The sequence below is a fragment of the Cydia amplana genome, chromosome 5 (assembly GCF_948474715.1).
Source record: "Cydia amplana chromosome 5, ilCydAmpl1.1, whole genome shotgun sequence".
Classification (NCBI taxonomy): Eukaryota; Metazoa; Arthropoda; class Insecta; order Lepidoptera; family Tortricidae; genus Cydia; species Cydia amplana.
Window position 1 is genome coordinate 15,330,556 of NC_086073.1, and position 21,030 is coordinate 15,351,585.

At 36.2% G+C, this 21,030-nt stretch overlaps 1 protein-coding gene across 1 annotated transcript in view; it reads right to left on the bottom strand.

Moving 5' to 3' along the window:
• LOC134648339 (integrin beta pat-3-like) overlaps positions 1–21,030 on the bottom strand; it is a 47,175-nt gene that overhangs the window by 8,146 nt on the left and 17,999 nt on the right. Inside the window, exons 3-6 of the mRNA XM_063502850.1 lie at positions 20,473–20,780; positions 20,077–20,158; positions 19,434–19,827; positions 17,333–17,546 (exon numbers count right to left, since the gene is read on the bottom strand). Coding sequence (XP_063358920.1) covers positions 17,335–17,546; positions 19,434–19,827; positions 20,077–20,158; positions 20,473–20,780 — 996 coding nt within the window. The 3' untranslated portion in view covers positions 17,333–17,334. The remainder of the gene's footprint in view (positions 1–17,332; positions 17,547–19,433; positions 19,828–20,076; positions 20,159–20,472; positions 20,781–21,030) is intronic.

The following is a 21,030-nucleotide window of genomic DNA, read 5'->3' on the forward strand; positions in this document are numbered from 1 at the left end:
GAAAGTTTAGTAAACATATTAACGACCGTCACATTTTTTCAGATGTTTTGCGCACGACATGCTTGAATAGTCGTCAATTATTGTTGATTCACTCAATCATCTGAATTGAACAGCATTAGTTTTCTACAGAATTAGCCCAGTTAATTGCCAGTAGGTAATTCAATAATCTCTGACCTTATTGAGTCAGTCACGATCACTTAGAATGCGGTTAATATTAGGCCGCATGTTGTTGAATCCTTTGGCATATTTGTAGTAATTGAAGTAGGTACCTACACTATTGTTAGTAATCAGTATGATCATACTAATATTATTAATGTACAAGTGTGTTTGAATATTTTCAAGCAAAAACGGATTCAGACAAATCTTGGCACACAGTGAACCAGAAAAGGACAGGATAATTTTATAAAGTCATCCCCTATTGGGGTGCAATGGAGGTTGCAATCTACGCTAATGTTAAGGAAGGAGTGGGGGAATTTTTGACACTTCCATATAATCCTACATTACTACCTAGGACCTAGGTAGACTCTACCAGTTGTAAACATTTGAAGCAAAGATTCATGTAGTAAATCTAAAATTATATTACGTTATAAAACGATATTGCGATAGGTATTATATATTGTCTATAAACTAGACATTTCCTGCACATTGCTCGCTTAGCTTTACGCAACCAACTTTATTATTTACAAGCTAAGTCTATACCTAACACTTTTACTATATCACCAATCAAACATGTCTTTGTTCATTCCAACAGCTAATTAAATAATACAATACAAGCTACTGATTAAATATACGGACGTGTCGGACATGCTATAAAGCCCTATACAGGTTTGTATGTACCTATTAGATATGAGCGCCGCGCCGGCGCGCCGCCGCCGCCGACAAAATTTTCGCGCCGCCGCCGCCGACGCTGCTCTATCGGCGTGGCATCGGCGTGACCTTGGTAGTTACTACTACTTTCAGAATCAGATAATATATTTTTAATCGAGTTTAGATCATTAACGGCGCCACTTCGAATAGTTTATAGGCATTCAAAAGGTATTTTAGGCCCATATAATTCAAAAATATCGAAGGCAAATGCAAACTTATCTGTCTAGTAACCGCGCTACTAGTCTTGGGGAAACGAAATTATTTAATATCAATTTTAACATCAATATGCTTGTAATAAACATACTGATTTCCTTCCATTTTTATTGTGGAACGTTCCACATTACAATTTATAGATTGTATATATACACTAGACATGTCAATCACAATGAACAAATTTACTGTGATCAACTCTGGCTCACGTGAGACTCGAACCCACATCTTTGGATTACCGATCCAATGCATAACTAATTTTGCCAGCTAACCATCCGTCATTTACCGCGAATTTAACCATTGTAAGCATGGTTAAACGCACAGAACATATTAAAGAGGTTAGAACGGCTATCGCGCGCAGTTAGTATCGGAACCGGTGTCGCCGCTCGTTCCTCTCCACATTTCCACATTTCTCGCGCAACGGTAGTAAAAACTTGTGTCTGGTGAATGGATACGCCTCCTTTAGACAGATTTGATGTCTGGCTTCTTAATCTGAACGTTATTGTGGCGCAAAAGGCATGTTTACGTTCTTCGGTCAGCGCGGGCGAGAACTAGCATGCGAGCGTTTGCTCATAACCGGCGGCGACACGTACCCTACTCGCATCGCCATTCTACTTGTTCTGTGGTTAAACGTCTTTAAAAGGTATAAAATTGGGTTAATTTTGAGATATTAAGCGGTTCCACGTCCAAATGTCCGGCCGTTGGTTTCGCACGGAAGGGCGTCGGAATCGGATCTCAATTAAACTTGGCCACTGTTGAAATTTCAAGCTTTGCTCTCTCGCAGCTCAATCTTTGGCCTTGCATCGCTCGCATGGAATTAAGCCGCTATCTGAACCTGCAAGTTCTTGGCCCTGTTTGGAGCTCAACTTTCGGTCTGTTTTAAAACGCTTGAGCATTGGTCCTTATCCGATCTTAGCTCCATTTCAGCTCGGCCTTTGGCGTCGCACGAATGCGCCCGCAGGAAAGCTCCAGATCTTTAACACTATGGCTTCAGTTTTTATCGGCCTGCACCGTCGCTCTGCTCTCTTGCAGCTCGGCCTCGCACAGAAGCGCGCCGCAATCGGCGCTCCAGGCGTTCAGCCGTCAGCCAAGCTTACACTTGGCGTTCGATTCTTAGCTGTATGCTTACCTGCAGCTCATCCTCTGGCCTCGCATTGGGAGGCGTCGAAATAAAGTCTTCAGTGTTACATGGAGCTCGGCGTAGGGCCTCACTTTTTGACATAAATCGGTTTTGTTGGGTCGATATTGGTTAATGACGGAGCTCGTTTTTTTTTGGACTGTCGACAAGACGTTTCCCTGATACAGTCAATCGGCAATTTTTAACTTAGCACAAAAGATAAGGGCCTCGCTAAGATCTTCCGGCCAAAGCCTCGCCATGATTAAGACCGCCTCTGATGCCGCGCGATACCGCTTATCCACAGTTTATACGATATCAATTTTTTTCGTACCATTATTCAATAAATTATCCTTGAAAATAAGAAAATGCATTTATTTCATAACTTTCTTACAGCAAAAACATGTTTTTTCGGTAAAATTTTGGTTTGAATTCTTTTTTCATTAATCGAAGGTGTTTCAAGGCCACGCCGCCGATTCGCCGCCGCCGCCGACCAATTTTGACCGGCGCGCCGCCGCCGGCTATATGCCTATCGGCGCTCATATCTAGTACCTATAGCACATATGATAGCAATAAATCAATACAACCAGTGTATAAATCCTGGCTATTATCGGTAACTACTGGGCTCGTTGAGTAATAAAGTTATGTATTCAATTACAAAAACATCGGTCTGATTAATCGTTTTCTTTGGCTTTTGTAACCTTTGCGGGCGCTACCCGTATCGAAATTTAATATCGGGCCTTAAACAAGGCGTGTTTGCCTATAATATAGACATGTTATGTATCTAACTTTTTGTTCTTATATATACTTATTATGTTACACAGACTTTGTATTATCAAGTTAACATGCCCCATTTTATTTAATTTTTCCATTAATGAACTATTTTAATCAGAGCTATTAGTATTTATACTATTTTAGTATAGTATTTATTAATGTTAGGAAATCGCAGGCTTAACAGTCCCAGTGAAAAAACGACTAAATTCGTAATAGACGTAATAGTATACGATTATTTCCTATTGCGTCTTGTGGGCTCAAACTAAGAAAATATATAGTGAGCTTTGAGCTTAAGATACCGTGTCTACACTTTATGGGTTGATTAACATAGATCAGCCATGCATTATAGTTGTTGTCCAGTATGGAAATGTTCACGACAGGCCGTTTGTCACCCAATAAAACTGGAAAATATTGGATTCATTTGGTGCATGCCACATTATATCGGAATTAATTTACTATATTGAGATTAGGTGCTGTAACGAGGGCCATTTTTAAAATATCTAATAGTTACTATTAAAATGAGAAGCCTTAGGTAGGTACTTGTGTTGGAATCTCGTATCAAAAATGTTTCATGCTCTTACTAGCATTATTATAGCTACCAGACCTGTTAGCATGAGTTGCGTTTTCGCGCACGACTTCTGGTCATACATTTTGCGCGACTTCCAGTAAGGACTGCAACTTATGAGATGTAGCAGGTCTGTACGGCTACCATCAGTTTGTCACTGACATAAAAGCCGTCGAGAACGTAATTTACTTTCTATACATCTCGCTCGTACTCGCATATTAGTGCAAACGAGATGTATAGAAAGTAAATTACGTTTTCGATAGCGTAAATGTCAGTTTTGACACTGTCAGTGACTCATGGTATGTACGGGCTCTATACTTATTTACTTAAAAAGTGACACCTTGAGCGTACAATGAGTAGTTAATGTTTGTTGAATGACATAATTATGATGCTTCCGCTAGTAAAGGTTTCCTGAATTACAGCTTGATATCGCAGGAGTGCCGCGAAAGGTGACAAATCAATGTACGAGTATAGGTATACCTATTGTGCCCCCAATTCGGAGCTGATTGATTGATCGGTGATTCAATGATTTCTTGGTACGCATCTAATCATTGGTAGTCAGCCAGATTTTTTATTAGTAGTTTGAGAAAGAAGATCTTAAGGCTGGTCGAAACGCAGCCTAAGACATGTATTTCGTGTTTTCCCTGGTCTAATGGTAAAATGACGCTCCTTGTTATTTATTACGAGTGTCCAGTTTCAGCCTAGCTTATAATAAGTTATGGTATCAATCTGCTTGTTGTGAAATATAAATTAGGCAATAATAACACGGCACCAGCAATCTCGCGGCCTCGTCGGCTAGCCGTGTGCGGTCCAGGTCCCAGACTTTCACGTTTACTGATTTATACGGTCTAATATCGTACGCAAATGGAATAGTTATTTAGGTGTTACCATTAGAAACTATAATTGTTTAATGGTTATTAATTTATTAATGTACCCTCGTCCACACTGTTAACAATAGGTTAGTTAGCTTAGTTATCGGTATTATGTATTTTGATACAAAAGTATAGACCTATATATTTTAAATGATACTTACAAATGTCAAACGTCTCAGGTTCCGTGAATCAAGCACAAAGAACCAATAAAGGGAATTCCTTTCTTGGAATAACAAGGTATTTTATTGACTACGTAAATCAACCAGGAAACGCGTGGTATTCGTGTTATTCGTTGCGTTGTCTTGTTAGCATCCCTGTTCGTGCTGACGTTTTTCATCAGTTTTATTCATATATATGGGTATTAACATCATATTTTTTAAACCTAGACTCTACGTATAGGTAATCACTGAATCATAATATTACGTAAGCAAGGCTGAGATGTGTGTAACATGGGGTTTCTCATACCCGTTGTAATAGGTACATATTTAGTGTAATTTTTAACCTTACTATTGCAGTAATTATGTTGTATTTAAGTTTATTATTCAAATATTTAGGCAGAGTTATTAGAGAGACATCTGCTGTAATTATAATCATCTATCTACTGATTACCCAGGCCTCACATCTCATTCAAAGACATTACATAATTACACTTAACATTTAAAAAATAGTATTTATTTAAGAATAAAGGCAACTTTTGTTTAAATTCATTTTAATTTATAAGGCAGCTTTAAGCTGTCTAATCGCCTAATGCGATAATAATATGAAGGCTAAATCAATTGATCATAAGTACTCTTAAATTGCAATATACAGTGTGTAAATCCAATACGGGCGAATATTTAAACGGTGGTTAGCATAGGACCTAAAAAGTATATTGAGATAGATTTTACTTAGAAATGCATTGAAAATTTTAACCATACAAAATAATTCGGCCCGCAATGTAATACACCACACACGATACGGGATACGAGCTTTTTAAAGTAACTGTCAACGCTTGTTGGCAGTTACTATAAAAAGCTCGTATCTCGTAATGTCATTATCATCTTCTGTTTATTAATGTTTACAGTACATTGCTGCTCGGTACATGTGGAAAAAATTAATCACGGGGTCATAATTAAGTTTAACTTAAAAAAACATCTTAATTAATGATAAGACGGGTAAATTCTATATCTGGTTTAATTTATTGCCCGTATTGGACTTACACACTGTATATTATATTACCATCCAATCATGTAGAGGTCGGTACATATTTTGTCCATAAACTATTTATGCCTTCTATTCTAAAACATGTAAAAACTCGGTAAACGGTACTGCATAGGGGTACCAGTTCGGTATATTTTTTACCACGGTATTTAGAGCTGGTTCGATTTAACTGTCCGATCCATCGTAATCATGGAACCCATTAATCATTATAGCCATTAATGGTAGGTTGTGTTCACATTTCTGATGAAATAGGGTCAATCTTTATCCAAGGCAGATAGGTGATTTTAAAATCTTTCAGTCAATGCGTCATGTATTCAATACAATAATACAACTAATAAATTATTAAGTGATATGTTCCGGAATATTTCGACCATTTATATTGTTTTATTAATTTGCAGTATTTTCTAACAGGCGCACAAAAAGCTTTGATTACCTATATAACTACTGGTTAATTAAGTAGAAAATGCGGTACCTATACCTATTCAATTGCGTTGATGTGTGTTCTACATTGTTAACTTCATTATTACCATTGATTAAATTATTATTGGATTCGGTAGGCATTATATTTTCTTAGGCAAAATTGTACCTAATTTAAAAGAATATTAATAAATCGTTAATGATGATGAGATATATACAATATATTTTAATCTTGTTCTCAATGTGGCCTAAATTGACAATTATCGAATGAGCGAGCGAAGTTCTTACATTCAACTTTGAACACGCGGCTGGCTAGCGGCAGTCCCGGCATTTCGATGTTTTTAAGCTGAACTGTCAGAAGATAGTTTGATACACAATAACATAAGTAAATTTGTTCTAATTTAAATAAAATTGGGTAAACGTGTAGTCGAGGGCATTATATTTCAGTCATTAAATTATGAGCAGGCTCGATCAAGGGGTTATTGAGCTAGAAGAGCTTAGAAGGCCAAAAAGCTGTTTGTGAGGTGTCTTGCTATTAAGGTCATTTTATTTGCAAGAAAGTATGGTCAAGTTTGGTATCAAATGAAAGTGCTCGGCTTACACTTGTATAATATCGTTTTTAAATTTACCATTTTGAAATAATTAGCAAGATAAAAATAAAATAAAATAAACATAATATAGGTATTTGACAGGAAATATTTCGGCTTACCACAGATACAGTATCAGTCTTGATGCATTCAAATGATATTTTTGGCGAACCGTTAGTCCGTTAGTTAATAGGAAAGTAAAATTGGTATAGGGCAGCCGGTATTACGAATTCAAAACACATGGAAAATGTAGTCGTCTCATATCATGTCAATCTGTTTTATCAGGCCCTTAACGGAGATGAAGCTGTATTTGGGTTTTATGTTAATTCGTTTCATTTGGCCGGTAGCGATAGTTGTTGTTTCAATCAAATATATATAGTAATTTATAATTTTTGCCATCATTTTCTAAACAGTTTTCATCAAAAAATTTATTGCATAGTTTATGTAATGAGTAGTACCTTCTCAATACATGATTAGATATTAAGGAGCGAAATAAAATAAGTGATACATAATTATTATACTCTCAGTGCGCAAAAAAAAATCATGGTTAGTTTTGGTTACAAAGTTTTGTAAAGTTTTATCAGAATTCTCTACATATTATTGCTTAGCTTTACTGCCTACTCGAACCTACTTATCTACATACGTCGTCATCTACCTCGATGACGGTGTTACAGAATTTACAGACCTTTACGTTGACCGGTATGCAACTATTCTATAATTATAAAGTGTGTAATAAGTCTCTGTTTATGTACAATTACTCAATGCCCGTGCGCATATCGCCTTATAGGTAGGACAGGAGTTGTTCTATTAAAAGTCATGAGCCGATAGGTGATTATAACTTCTAATAGGCACCTAGTCGAATAGTTTACCATAACGATTCTAGCGCCTTGCGAGTAACTTATACATTTTAATAGTGACTAATGATCGAATTAACCGTAGTACATACATATTTTCTGTAAACTAGTTTACTTGTAGTAGAGCCTGTTTATCTAGGTACTACCTTATTCTCGGTTACGTGAAGGGTAATCGAGATAAATTGCCTATTTTTTTGCTTGCGTGCCTAAAGTATATAATAAAAATATTTATATTGTAACTCCCTATTCAGAAACGTAATACGTGAAAAGCTATTTTGATATCAACTACACATTGTGTATAAAAAAGCGGCCAAGTACGAGTCGGACTCGCCCATGAAGGGTTCCGTATTTAGGCGATTTAAGACGTATAAAAAAAAACTACTTACTAGATCTCGTTCAAACCAATTTTCGGTGGAAGTTTACATGGTAATGTACATCATATATTTTTTTTAGTTTTATCATTCTCTTATTTTAGAAGTTACAGGGGGGGGGGGACACACATTTTACCACTTTGGAAGTGTCTCTCGCGCAAACTATTCAGTTTAGAAAAAAAATATATTAGAAACCTCATATCATTTTTGAAGACCTATCCATAGATACCCCACACGTATGGGTTTGATGAAAAAAAAATTTTTGAGTTTCAGTTCGAAGTATGGGGAACTCCAAAAATTTATTGTTTTTTTTTCTATTTTTGTGTGAAAATCTTAATGCGGTTCACAGAATACATCTACTTACCAAGTTTCAACAGTATAGTTCTTATAGTTTCGGAGAAAAGTGGCTGTGACATACGGACGGACAGACAGACGGACAGACGGACAGACAGACAGACATGACGAATCTATAAGGGTTCCGTTTTTTGCCATTTGGCTACGGAACCCTAAAAACATTGTGTAAAAAAAACGTCGTAAATGTACTAACCTAATTTGGATTAAAAAAATTATAGTAGGTACATTTATCTCATTGAGTAATATGATCGTCACTATAAAATAATCATCAATCATCACAACTTCGTGTAGTTGTACGTGTGGTATCACATAAAAAGGAACCTTAGGGCTATTGGCGCTTACGATGTTGGTAACGATGTTTCAATTCAAATGCAACGCTTTGAGACGTAAGTACCAATGGTTACAAGCTCCCTGTTTTGCTATTCGACACATATTTTTAAGGCTGGTTTATTGCTGTCTATATAATTCGTCATTATTTATATATTCTTTGTCTATGGTTCGATGCTTGTACGACGTACGTGCCTTCTTGATGCGACCTCTCTCCGAGTGTGATAGGTAGTACTTATGATGCAACATTAAATAATAACATAATGAATGTGTGCTTAACGAGTCTATCCATATTGTATTTGTGAAGATTGAAGATTATTGTTATTATGAAACTACAATTGTACGAGGCTGTATCTAATAAAGTGATAAATCATGCTGATAGTTGTTTTAACTCCAGATAAATCTTTACAGTCAACGTACTTGTTACTAAATTATAAATAAGTCGTAATAAAACCTGTAAATTGTGTGTAGCCCTATTTTATGCGGTTAAGCGCCGTTGTATAATGGTAAAATAACTTTACAATACGCTTAAAACACTGTTTTGATGTCGGTAAGGTTAAAATAGCTATTTTGTGGTTTTAGAAAAGTCATTTGCAAAGGCAAAGGCCAAGACAAGTCTCAACATAGGTAGGATGGTTAAAATGCCGATTACACAACTAAGCGCCCGGGTTAACCGGTTAAACTGTTAACCCAGTGTCAAATTGTACTTGTAACCATGGTAACTTCAAGTTTAACCGGTTAACCCCGGGTTAGTGAATGGTGCAAGTGGCCCTAACGGAATTGGTTACCGATGTGCTTCCCTTAAAAAAAAAACGGTCGTCGGTTAAAAATTAGTCGGTTGCTAAATAAATTTGAGGGCCTTTACTTTCTACGTTAAAAAAATATATACATATTAACATAGCCTTATACATATGTAGGTATTTAAGTACCAACCCTTGTTCCTTCCATTAATTATTAATTCAACAGTTAATTTCCAAGTTTAGACGAATGTGTACATGCTTCTTATAAATAGTATATTCTGTAACTTTATTAAAGATTGTACAGTTGTCTAACTTAACTTCATTACATAAATATCAGATACTCAATATTAGGAGAGAGATTACTCAATATTAGGTACAGTGTTATTGTAAATAAAAGAAACATCGATAAATAAAGTAGGAATATCCGGCATTTATCTTTATTTTCGCCTTACAAAACACTTTATTTACAGCCATATCGAGTTAACATTATCGCGGAAGCAACACTTAGGGTATGAGGTCAATTTTCGACGGGCCGCTGACCCCAAGGCCACTAATAATGATATAAGGCGACAGTTATCCGGTCGCTGGCAAGCACTTGCATTGTAATTTGTATTTGATCCGCTGGATGAGCTACTGAAGACTGTTAAAGTCATGTAGGTACCTACTTACCTACCTTAAAGAGAATGTAATTTTGCCTGCTAGCGATAGCGTCAGATTTGCGCTGACTTACGAGCCCAAAGGTGTCATTCTTTTGTTTAAAATATGAAATTTTATTTATAGCAATCAATAGGAACCTAAAGTCAACAATCGGCCTTTTAAATTATCAAACTGTCAAATAATGACTGAAAGGTCAGACATATCAGGTCAGATAATTAGAAATTAATGAAGTAATTGTATTTTTATCATACCATGATGCGATGCGAATGAAAGCTACACTAGTACCAAAAGGTACAATATGTATAAACACAGAATTTACTGCAAATAAATACTTATTTAAAATGAAATGCCAACGCTTGCTCATTACTTAAGTTTGACAACGATGTTAATGACATGATAACGAATGTACCGACTACCTAAATGCTCATTAGTGGTCGGTCTGAGAGATTCCATCGTACACATTATTAACTGACATTTCATTTACCTACCTTATTACAAAGACATAAGGCCCATAAGGGCCATCAATGGTCAGCTAAGAGTGTAGCTGTAGGTAGATACAGGGCTCTTATTGACATGGGCCTGCTAAACCAGCACATTTTGCACCTGCATTTACCATTTAAGGAGAGCGGCCGAATTCTCCAAGTGTCTGTCACTCCACAGAGTGCAGGGAGTAAAAATGTTTTTTGACTTCTTTAAATAAGTATTCTTTCGTATTTCTTCACAGCCCGATTTAGTTTTTGCTTTAGCACAGGAGTTTACTTAGCCTAAGTATATTATTGTAGGTAGGTAGATCAATTGTTTTTTTTTTGTTTAATTGATATAAATGAGAATAGGTATGTATGTAAAAATCCTATGCGTGCAGTATCAAAGAATTATGGAGAGTTTCCGACCTATTAAAAACGATTTTGCCGTAGCAATTTTAAACGAATTACCTAAACTCCTACCAAAATGTCACATGTTTTAAAACTAAGTTAGAGAATAACTTTACATATTTTCATTTTAATGGCCGCTCTAGCATTTTAAATTGCTAAGTACATACATTTCCAGCGCTAAATTATTAGTTAATTGCTTTTACAGATATCCGCCTGCTTCTTGCAAACATCTCAGTCGTTGGTTGGTAATTTTAAATGTTCCTCATCGTGTCAGTGATAGTAAGGAATATCTGAATTTACTCCTTGACCATAGACATTTCGGTGCTGAATTTCTGTTAAGTTCAGCCAGGGATCGGATACCGGTATTTTTTGTATGGGAACGTAAATGGTATGCCACGTGACACTTCACCTTTTGTTATGCTATCTATATCCAAAAGTGCCTTATTACTATTAGGTACTTATAGATGCTAGATAATAAGCACGTAAGTCGCAGAGTGGTGACACAGTAGTGACATTTAAGGGCCTACTGCAGCCGCGTCTGGCGCTTCGTAAACCACGCCCGCTAGTTCTTCCCTCCCCGCTAACACGCACACATGGAAACGCTTCGCGCCGCACGTGAAGTTTGTGTGACCTTTTAGCACCATCTAACGTTACAGAAGTTAACTACCATTATACGCGGTCGCTGCGGTCAGCCATAAACTTAAATTCGGAAAAAATTGAAACAGATGGCGTTGTTACTTGTTCATAATAGCAAACAATAAAATAATTAATTAATAAACCTGAATATTTATTGTTGTTTTGGAAGATGTTAACAGCATAGAAGCAGCAGCGTATATAGCATATAAGTTAAGAGTATTGATAATAAGAAAATAGCACAAGAACAGAAAAGAGATTATTTTTGATAAAATATGATGAAAAGAGATTTACTTGATTACGCTCACCTGACTTTGCGGTCACTAAATGCAAATTTCAACCTTATTGTTATGGGGTTACAATACCCCTGGGGTTGCAGGCGTCCATAGTCGTTATTATTATAAATGCTTTGGTTGAAATGCTTTTTAACCCTCGAATTTTTCATAGGTACAGTCACCTGCAATAATATGTTACTCTTCGACGGCCGCAAAAATATGTGACATGCTCTTATGGCTCTACAAATAAGATCTAACATGATCTACCGCAAAACGGCCTTCGGTGTGTAACATATTATTGCAGCTGACTGTACTCGTATTCATTGTTGTATAGGTAGGTATTAATATTTTTTATCCTATCGATTTGCATTTATTTGAAATAAATCACAGTGTTTAGTAATTATATGTTTTATTGAATAAGAGATTATTTAGGTATGTAAGGAATACAGGGTGCCTTTTTGAAACACTCATTTTTAGGGTTCCGTAGCCAAATGGCAAAAAACGGAACCCTTATAGATTCGTCATGTCTGTCTGTCTGTCTGTCTGTCCGTCTGTCCGTCCGTATGTCACAGCCACTTTTTTCCGAAACTATAAGAACAATACTGTTGAAACTTGGTAAGTAGATGTATTCTGTGAACCGTGTATGTGTCTTTTTGTACAATAAAGTGTTTTACTGCTACTAATATATCATATTAACGATTAACTAAAAAGGTATTTACATCTAATTTAACTGGTAAATTATTAAAGTCCGCTAAATTTAATATATACCTATTCAAAAAAATATTTGTTAATATGTCCCAAAATCATGGCTCATTTTTTAAGTCTCCTGACTTACCAAACATATCGCAACGAAGGCAAGGGCACAACGCGGCATCGTGAACCTAATAACGTAACGTTTCAGTTACTTTTTTAGTCGCCGACTATTTTATCCGGGGTACGAAAAGAGGTATTAGATCTATCCTGGGTCTAATATGTTATAAAAACATAGTTTTTTGAAAAATGTTCGTAGGTAGTACACAAAATTTACCTTTTCTTTTAAATGTGATTTGGGTCATCGTTCTCCCTGGTGACTTTTCTGGTGACCCAAGAGACATCAATTTTATTATGACTCAGGAGACTTTTTTTCTATGCACTTTGATTTTTTTGATGCGCTAATTTTGTAATCTAAAATAACTTTAAACTGCTGATATACTTATATCACTTTGATGATGAGTGGAAGTGGAATTGAAACTTAATTTATTGTTCTCTCCCTTGACATTTTGGCATACATTTGACATGCTGCAGTGCACTCCTAACGTTAATAAAGACATAATTTTTAGAAAAAGCTTTAGGAAAACTCACTCTTGAGCTTAAAACGATTAAGTCCTTATCATATTATGTTAGATTTTTAGTACAGATTTGGATCAGTGAAAATGTCTCTTAGCCAACTAAATTTGTCTCTGAGAAAAGTACGATATCCCTAAAAATTGTACGTACATTTCGCATTTTTCTGAAGGAATTCATAAATTGGGTTATTATTATTTTTTCAGATTATTTGATTGCATTGAAATATCACCAAGATAGATAGAACATTTAAGTTACCAGAAGAAAAGCATTTGTGTTATTTTATACAGTGTGGAAAAAGTAGGTTCGATTCCCGGGCGCGACTAAGCGAATTTAAAAAAAACAACGTGTTGCATTCCAGGAGTGCCGACAGAAGTGAAAACTCAATGACTAGTCCAAAATGTCTGCAGCACTATGTATAATTGACCCATCCTCCTTTCTATTGAAAACTTTTGGTTCCGAAATTGCTGGTCAGTGAGCTTGTTTAAAATTCGAAATTCAAATTTATAGCGTTAATTGTTTAAAATTCGAATAGAAATTGTAAAGTTACCTTGCAGACCTCGCATCTAAATATATTTGGTCATGATATTTTGAGTTTTATTCACCAGTACTAGAGTTCACTTTTATTAGCGATTTCATCAAGATGTAGCTTTATTGAATTATATTTGAGTGATATAAAGTTATAATACTGTGAGATCCTCGTATTTCAGCCCGTACAAGATTATAACCTTTTTCATGTAATGTCATTGAGTTTTTCTTTATTGATTTAAATGCCATCTAAACCTTACGGTCACATGATCGCCTTACGCTGTCTCGAGTTTATCATTTTTTCCCCACCTCAAAAAGTGCCTAGCGCCGCTAAAGAAGTTTTCACTTCAAAAATCTTTGAATGCAGTTGTTTCTTTAAAAAACAATAATGTTTCATTTAAGTAAAATGAGCAAACTTAAGGTTTTAAGGCACTTTCCCTCCAGGGCCCATAATTTTTACCACCCGGTAGTAGACAACTATTTTTTTCGACTAAATGAAGTTTTATTAGATAAATCGTTGATCACATGGTTCGTTTCACACATCACATCAAATCGTTTGTCATCACAATCAAAATTTGTCAAAAGTAATGAAATTTATGCCAAAAAAACATAAATAAAACATATAAATTCAACACATTTTTTTAATAAAAATCTTTCTCGATGATATAAAAAAGAACATCGACAAATTATGTTCAAAGAATTAATATCAAAACAGATGTCATAATTAGGATTGGCTACTTTAAGAAAGGGACAGAGAGATTTAATCCTCTCGCTCTGCACGTTTTTCTCATTCCTCCTTGTCAAGCCAAAATAAACTATAAAATGATAGTAACACAGTACATTGTAATATTCACTTTTTCCACGGTATCATGTCATTGTAAATTACTTATGTGAAATTGTAGTGGCGTGCGACTTTCAAACCGGAGGTCACGGGTTCGAACCCCGGCCCGTGCAAGTGAGTTTTTGTAAGTAAGGACCTTTTTTAGTAGTACTTAAATATAATAACTTTTCGTATTATTGAAATAAAATATTTTATTCAAACAAACTTAATAATATAATAATTAAAACGAATAACATCAATTAGTTTTCAATATTTATTCAATTATTTTAAATTATTTGAGCATGAAACATACTAGATTTATTTTTATCATTACAATAGAAAAAAAGCAAAAAATATATTCTTATACATATTTTATTTTCAAACAAAAATAAAGCAAAAAGTTACGGTTAGATTCTGATGGCTAAATACCAAACAGCTACCGATACATTTCAATATCTGTCGAAATTTCCTAACCCGTTGTAACTGACAAAGAGTATAGATTTCGACGTAGCATGACGTAGCTAAGCAAACACGCACACATGCGTAACGTATAGGCCTGTAAGAAGGCACCATCATAGGTTTACCTCCGATTCCGTTACTACTCAATGGAGTTACGACTCAACGTTTATTGGATATTAAAATTTTACGTAATTCGGAGCGCTGCGCGAAGTGACATAGGTCTTACCTCTTTGAGGCACGACGGCCATCTAACATTACTGGCATAAAGGATGCATTTATGAATTTGACACATGACAGAAAGAGAAACCGAACTGCGTAAAATGGGCGTTTGCTGTTGAATTCATAAAATCAAAAATCGATAATAAATCCATCGGTAAAGGATAATAAGTTAATATTTAGTTCTTTGAAAGTTAAGACGAGATGAAAACCTTTGCTGTAAGGTGGATTGTGCTGGATATGGATGTGTTTTCTAGTTGCACGAAGCTAAAACCGAAAAATGAACACGTAAGTTTGGATTTATTTTCTATCGAGAAAATTTTAAGCATTCGTGTTTCGACTACTACGAAATCTCTTATCATATAGTCAAGAAACATATATTCGAAAATCACTACTGTTTGTTTCCGGGGCTAGCCACTGCCACCTTTCTAAGATCCTGTTATTTTTCGATGCACGGCCTTAAGCCTTATCGGCGTGTCTGCAGTAAATTGATTTATAACGTGTTATAAATTATATCGATAACGACGTACGCGCAACGTATTTCTTGGACATTCCTGTTTTATAGCAATTAAGCGTTATACTGCCCGAAGAGATCGGAGCCTGCACGGCAAGTACCTAAACATAGACTTTTTCTACTACGTACATATATGTGATGGGCGTCCGACGTTAGTAAAATAAACTTTTACTTTATTAGATATTCATAGATTGTATTGTTGGATTATTAAATATAAATAGATAGAATCACTGACAGTTCCACAGATTGTCGATATTATATATTATATTTGAAAATATTGATTCTAGCGAAAAAGTGTACTGAATGTTTTTTGTAGAACATTTTATGTAGATTACTTATGTGATAGAACATTTTTTGCTACGGGCCACCGTTTAAGAGTTATTTACGAAAAACTATAAAAAGGGACCTTAAAACCCCCCTACCCGTTAGCTTCACCCCCACCCCCCGGTACTTTTAGTATCTCGTTTAATACACCATTACCTACACCCATGCTAAAATTGGCTTACACATTTATTATTTCCGCTGTAATTCCTTCGTTTGGTGGCCTATTTACGCTCCCAACAGAACCTAAACAGAACTGGCAGTATAGAAAAACAAGACATAATATATTTGTCATATGTTATGTATAAAGGTTAATGCGTAACTCAATTTTTCATCGTCAAGCGAAGGGGATATTTTTGTTAGCACTCGCTTTTGCACGACGAAAATACCCACTGCATCACTATCATTGCTGCTCTGTTCACAGTGTTCACGGCAATACTTGTTATAATAAAAAAGGCATTTGAACCATTATTGCCTTTAGGCGGCATAAGATGATATAAATGCCCGACAAATTGTAGTCATCCTTCCTGTAGGCGTGGGCAGCCAGTATTCTATTTAAATTTTGAATTATCACTTGAATCAATGAGTAATAATAAACTATTAGGTATGAATAGTAGAGTGGCATATTTCTAACTACTAGGTATATAGTAGGATTATTAGTTACTTAAGTAACTGCTTATACGGCCTAATACTACCTATCAATAATATTGCTTGGTTTAGAAAAACCGTACTTATCAGAACAATTTTCTTAATTGTACAGACATTCTCAAAACACGGCAACATAGTAAAATAATGACACCATTGCCACTTTTACTTTCTTGTTTCTCTGAGGTTCTTTGTGTAGAAAACTCAAGTTATTATTATAGATAATTAAATAGGTATCTCTCTATTGATGGCAAATGGCAATTAGGATATTTCATAATTTAACAACGCAAGAATCTAGTGAAGGGTTTATACAGCATAGTTCATGAAACGGCAAGGCCACACTGCGATATCGCGAACAATAATTCGTTTGATAAGAGATATCCCTGTGTACGCAGTGTACACAGGCCATTCACCGGCATAGTCGTAAATTTCAATGTATCTTTATGTTTGAAAGAATATTTTCCTTGTGGAGTGGAGATAGTCATACCTAATTGATAGTCGTAAAAATTGTTAGGGAACGGTGTTTTACTGCCTGTCTGAATTATGTTATAAAAGGTAGAACCAGGGATTGACTGTTTGACATGACGCGGCACTCATTAGTCGAGCACAAGTGCTGCTCTTGAATTTACATATAAAGACTAGTAAAGAGACTTCACAGATCAAAGCAACCCCTGCATTTTTAATATAATACGGCATCACATCTTATAGCTTGTGTGCCGGGAAGTCATCAGGTTTCAGCTGTCTGTCCATAATTGAGTCCAGTTAATATGGACCAAAATGTAGAAATAATGCCAAGTTAAATCAGTAAAAAACTCACCCTTAAGACTTCGCAGCATACATGGGGTTCTTGAACGACGACGTTGGGGGCTTGTATAAGGGGTTGACGCCAACACTGTCTTCGGGCTCGATGTTGGCGTAGTTGGAGCCGGCCGCCGGCAGCGCCCCCTGGCCCTTCCACATGACATAGCCGACCGCGGCGGCTACGGCTGCCGCTATCGCGGCTATTACGCCGATCACCACTGGGATCGTCACTGGAAATATATCAAACGTTTTATATGCGGTATTGTAAATTAGTAATGGGACAGAAATACCTAGCAAGAATACAGTAGTCAATGTATTTAACCAGAAACATGACACCTTAAGTCGCTTACTTTACCAATTAGGTACCTTCATTTGGAAAGCCTAAAAAATTAATGATTGTTTTTATCCTATTTTAATTGGCATTGCTACATTGGCAGGCAGATGTTTTGCTCCATTATTTATAAACTATGCGGTTGGGCCTACAGCCTGGAAATGCTAACTAAAATCCCTCGTCACCTAGAAGATGGAGACTGGTTCTAACCAACCAGCCCCAGGTCACGAGTATATGGCTTAATTTAGTTTGGTTATATTTCAAGGAACCGTCTCGAGTTCGGCACATGGATTCTTCTTGCTATCTGCTATCAAGCGGTAGTGATATGCTTATGTTTTGATGTTAGGATATAATCAAATACTTATTGACTTGTTTAGAAATAAATTGGGATGATATTTTTTCGTCAGATGGTTGATTATTGTTTTAGGACGCAGAAGACATTGGTTTAAATTGTTTGTTTAGCTTTTCATAGCTATGTTATGACGAAACGCAGCTGTTTCTCCGATGACATTAACTATGTATACCGTGAAATAGAACAGGTATAGTGTATTCGGCTTCCCATTTATAATATATTTTATAAAATTTTAGAGTTCAGAGTCATTACAGTGAGAAAAGTACTGACCTGTTGACCGATTACGCAAACACGTCTGTCATGACATGGCCATTTTTCTATGCCATCCGTGTGTCAGGAGCTGTCACTAACATATTACTGCAGGGGTCGGACAAAAAGTGCGGATGACGTCAAACCACTTATAGGATGATTTCAAATAGTATTTTTGATTTTCATAAACAATTATCACTTATCATTTATCAACCTCTTTATTAAACGATATCGCCACTTGAAATGAGTAAGTACGTTTTTGACTGACACATTGTCAATCAGATGAACAATAAATTGACTTCGTTATTGTTTAGCTATTGTATCTTCACGATTATATTTAGCTAAAATTTAGCTATAAAAGTACATCAAATTATCTTTTTTTATTTTTACTAATCTTACCTACTGTTCCCACTTTTGACTATTAAACCTATTTATCTGAGGATCCCACAGACTTGTTCTAAGTGTTCTAACTAATTTCAAATAATTATACCTTATGGTAACAAGTTTCGTGAAATTTATTTTATTCACTACATCACCCTACCACCTGTATTATTAATTCCATGGATTTATTTACGATTATTTTGTTACTTCATTAATACTACTTTGTTACTACATGTCACACAGAAGTTTAAATACAAACTCAAACATCATCCTGTGTGCAAGATTACGTCATTTTTACGTCATCCGCACTTTTTGTCCGACCCCTGCATATTAGTATAACGCTGGATCTGTCGTAATATCGCCCTTTCATATGCATATAAGTATTTGAAGGGCCCAGAACCAGAATATGTATGTTGTTAAAAGTCAAATGTTTTAAAAAGTCAAATATTCCATAGATGCAAGTCATCTCTTAAGTGTAGCTACTTCTTAAACTGTGGTAGGTATTTTATATGCGGCGTCATGTATTAGTTATGACCTGCGTCCCGTTTTTGAGCCGTTAGCAACTCAATATTATGTATCAACGATATATCTACTATGTTCATAAAACGCTAAAATCAAAAAGTATATTTAAACACCTTAAGTGCTTAGACCTCCCGTGCACCGAGCTAATCTTTTTATAGGCTAAGTTATCTGTCTTTTAATGGTTACTAGCATTATGGTTTTACCTTTACCATACAGCATCATCGTGCCTTACATCGATTTTGAGGATGACAATCCACCAGAAATAGCTGATTCACAACTTACCATTTCCACCAGCAGTCTTGACGAGTGCGCCAGAGTCTGCCTGGTCATTCCGCATCATGTAGATAAATGTGTTAATCTTCATGGCCCAATATACTAGTATTCTGCCCTCGGAATTCACGCTACAGTTTACCCACAACTTTCTATCAGATTCATCCCTCTGATCCAGCAGAGTCTCATTCCACCTCTGGATGAAATCATGGCCACCGCAAGCTTCGCAAGGTCCTTCTGTATTGCTTATTAGACAGTCAACGTGGCACTCAGAGTAGTTGATTGTCGTGCAGAGATCTTTGCAGTCATTGTCTGGGTCGAAATATTGTGACCCTTGTATTGTGGGTTCGTCGTAACACTGACATTTGTTGCACTCGTCACAAACGCCGTTGCCTGAGCACTGGTCCTGTTAAAAATATAGCAAAATTAGTATATGACCTACTTATACCTACATAATTCATCTTCTGAAAAGTATAAGTAAAAGCTTAAATATTCGCGATCATTCTCATCCTCTTCACTCAGGCCTATAGCCGAAGCCATACTTACTTGTTATAGGCGAGAAAGCATAAACATACACATACATGAAAAATACCACAATCATTAAATGACATTCATTTCTCAAACTGAAGACGTAAGCGTCGTAAGACTGACTTACCTTGGTGTTTGAAGAACCTATGCACGACGTTGATACATCTCCGCGGTCTTGGCAGTTTTTCTTCTCACAAAACTTCCCTTTCCTGTTAAAAAATACGTTCGATTAAATATTTGCATCATGGCAACGTGAGAACTTAACTGATGAAGAGTCTCCAAAAGGTTGGAAACATAATACCAATAGTGGTTTCCGAATAAGGGCTGATTTAGACGGCGCGTGAACTCGCATGCGATTTTAGTTACATTGCGGACTGTTGGTTACGTCCAATTCAACCGACTAATCAAAACCCGCAATGTAATGAAACTCGCATGCAAGTTCTCGCATCGTCTAAATGAGCCCTAATAGTGTATACTACTAAAGCATAATTTGCTGAAGAATGAATAAACGTCGAGCTCTCACCTGTCGTCATTGCACTGGCACGCGCCGCAGGTCAAGTTGCCATACCCGTGGCAGTACTCCTGGTCCGCCGGCACCACTGCCCCCGAGCACCCGCAGCCGCACGGCACCACGTACTTCAGCACAGCCTTCTGTTCAACACCCTCCATACCCACTTCCACAAAAACATACTCAAACTTTGGCGAGCTCTGTGAGCAAAATCCCTCTTTCACCGTTGTAATAACTCGTAGTTTATTGTTAATCATATCTAATTTTACAAAAACGCTCGATTTTCCAGACGGTTGCGTCGTGTTGTAAACATTGTAACGCGGCTGCGAACAAAAAAAAATTCTTAACGTGGGAATGACAATTAAAATTACATTAGGGACAAGTGCGTGTATAATAATTAAGGCTTTTGTGTAACCACGAGATAGCATTACCAGCATGTAGGTAGGTATTTCAGGTTCTAACTAAACTATCAAATAGTAATGTTAGTATAATAAACTATACTAACAATTGTAAGAGAATTTGGACAATTTGGACAAATAACGGGTTGAAAATTGACAAACTGTGCGCAAAACG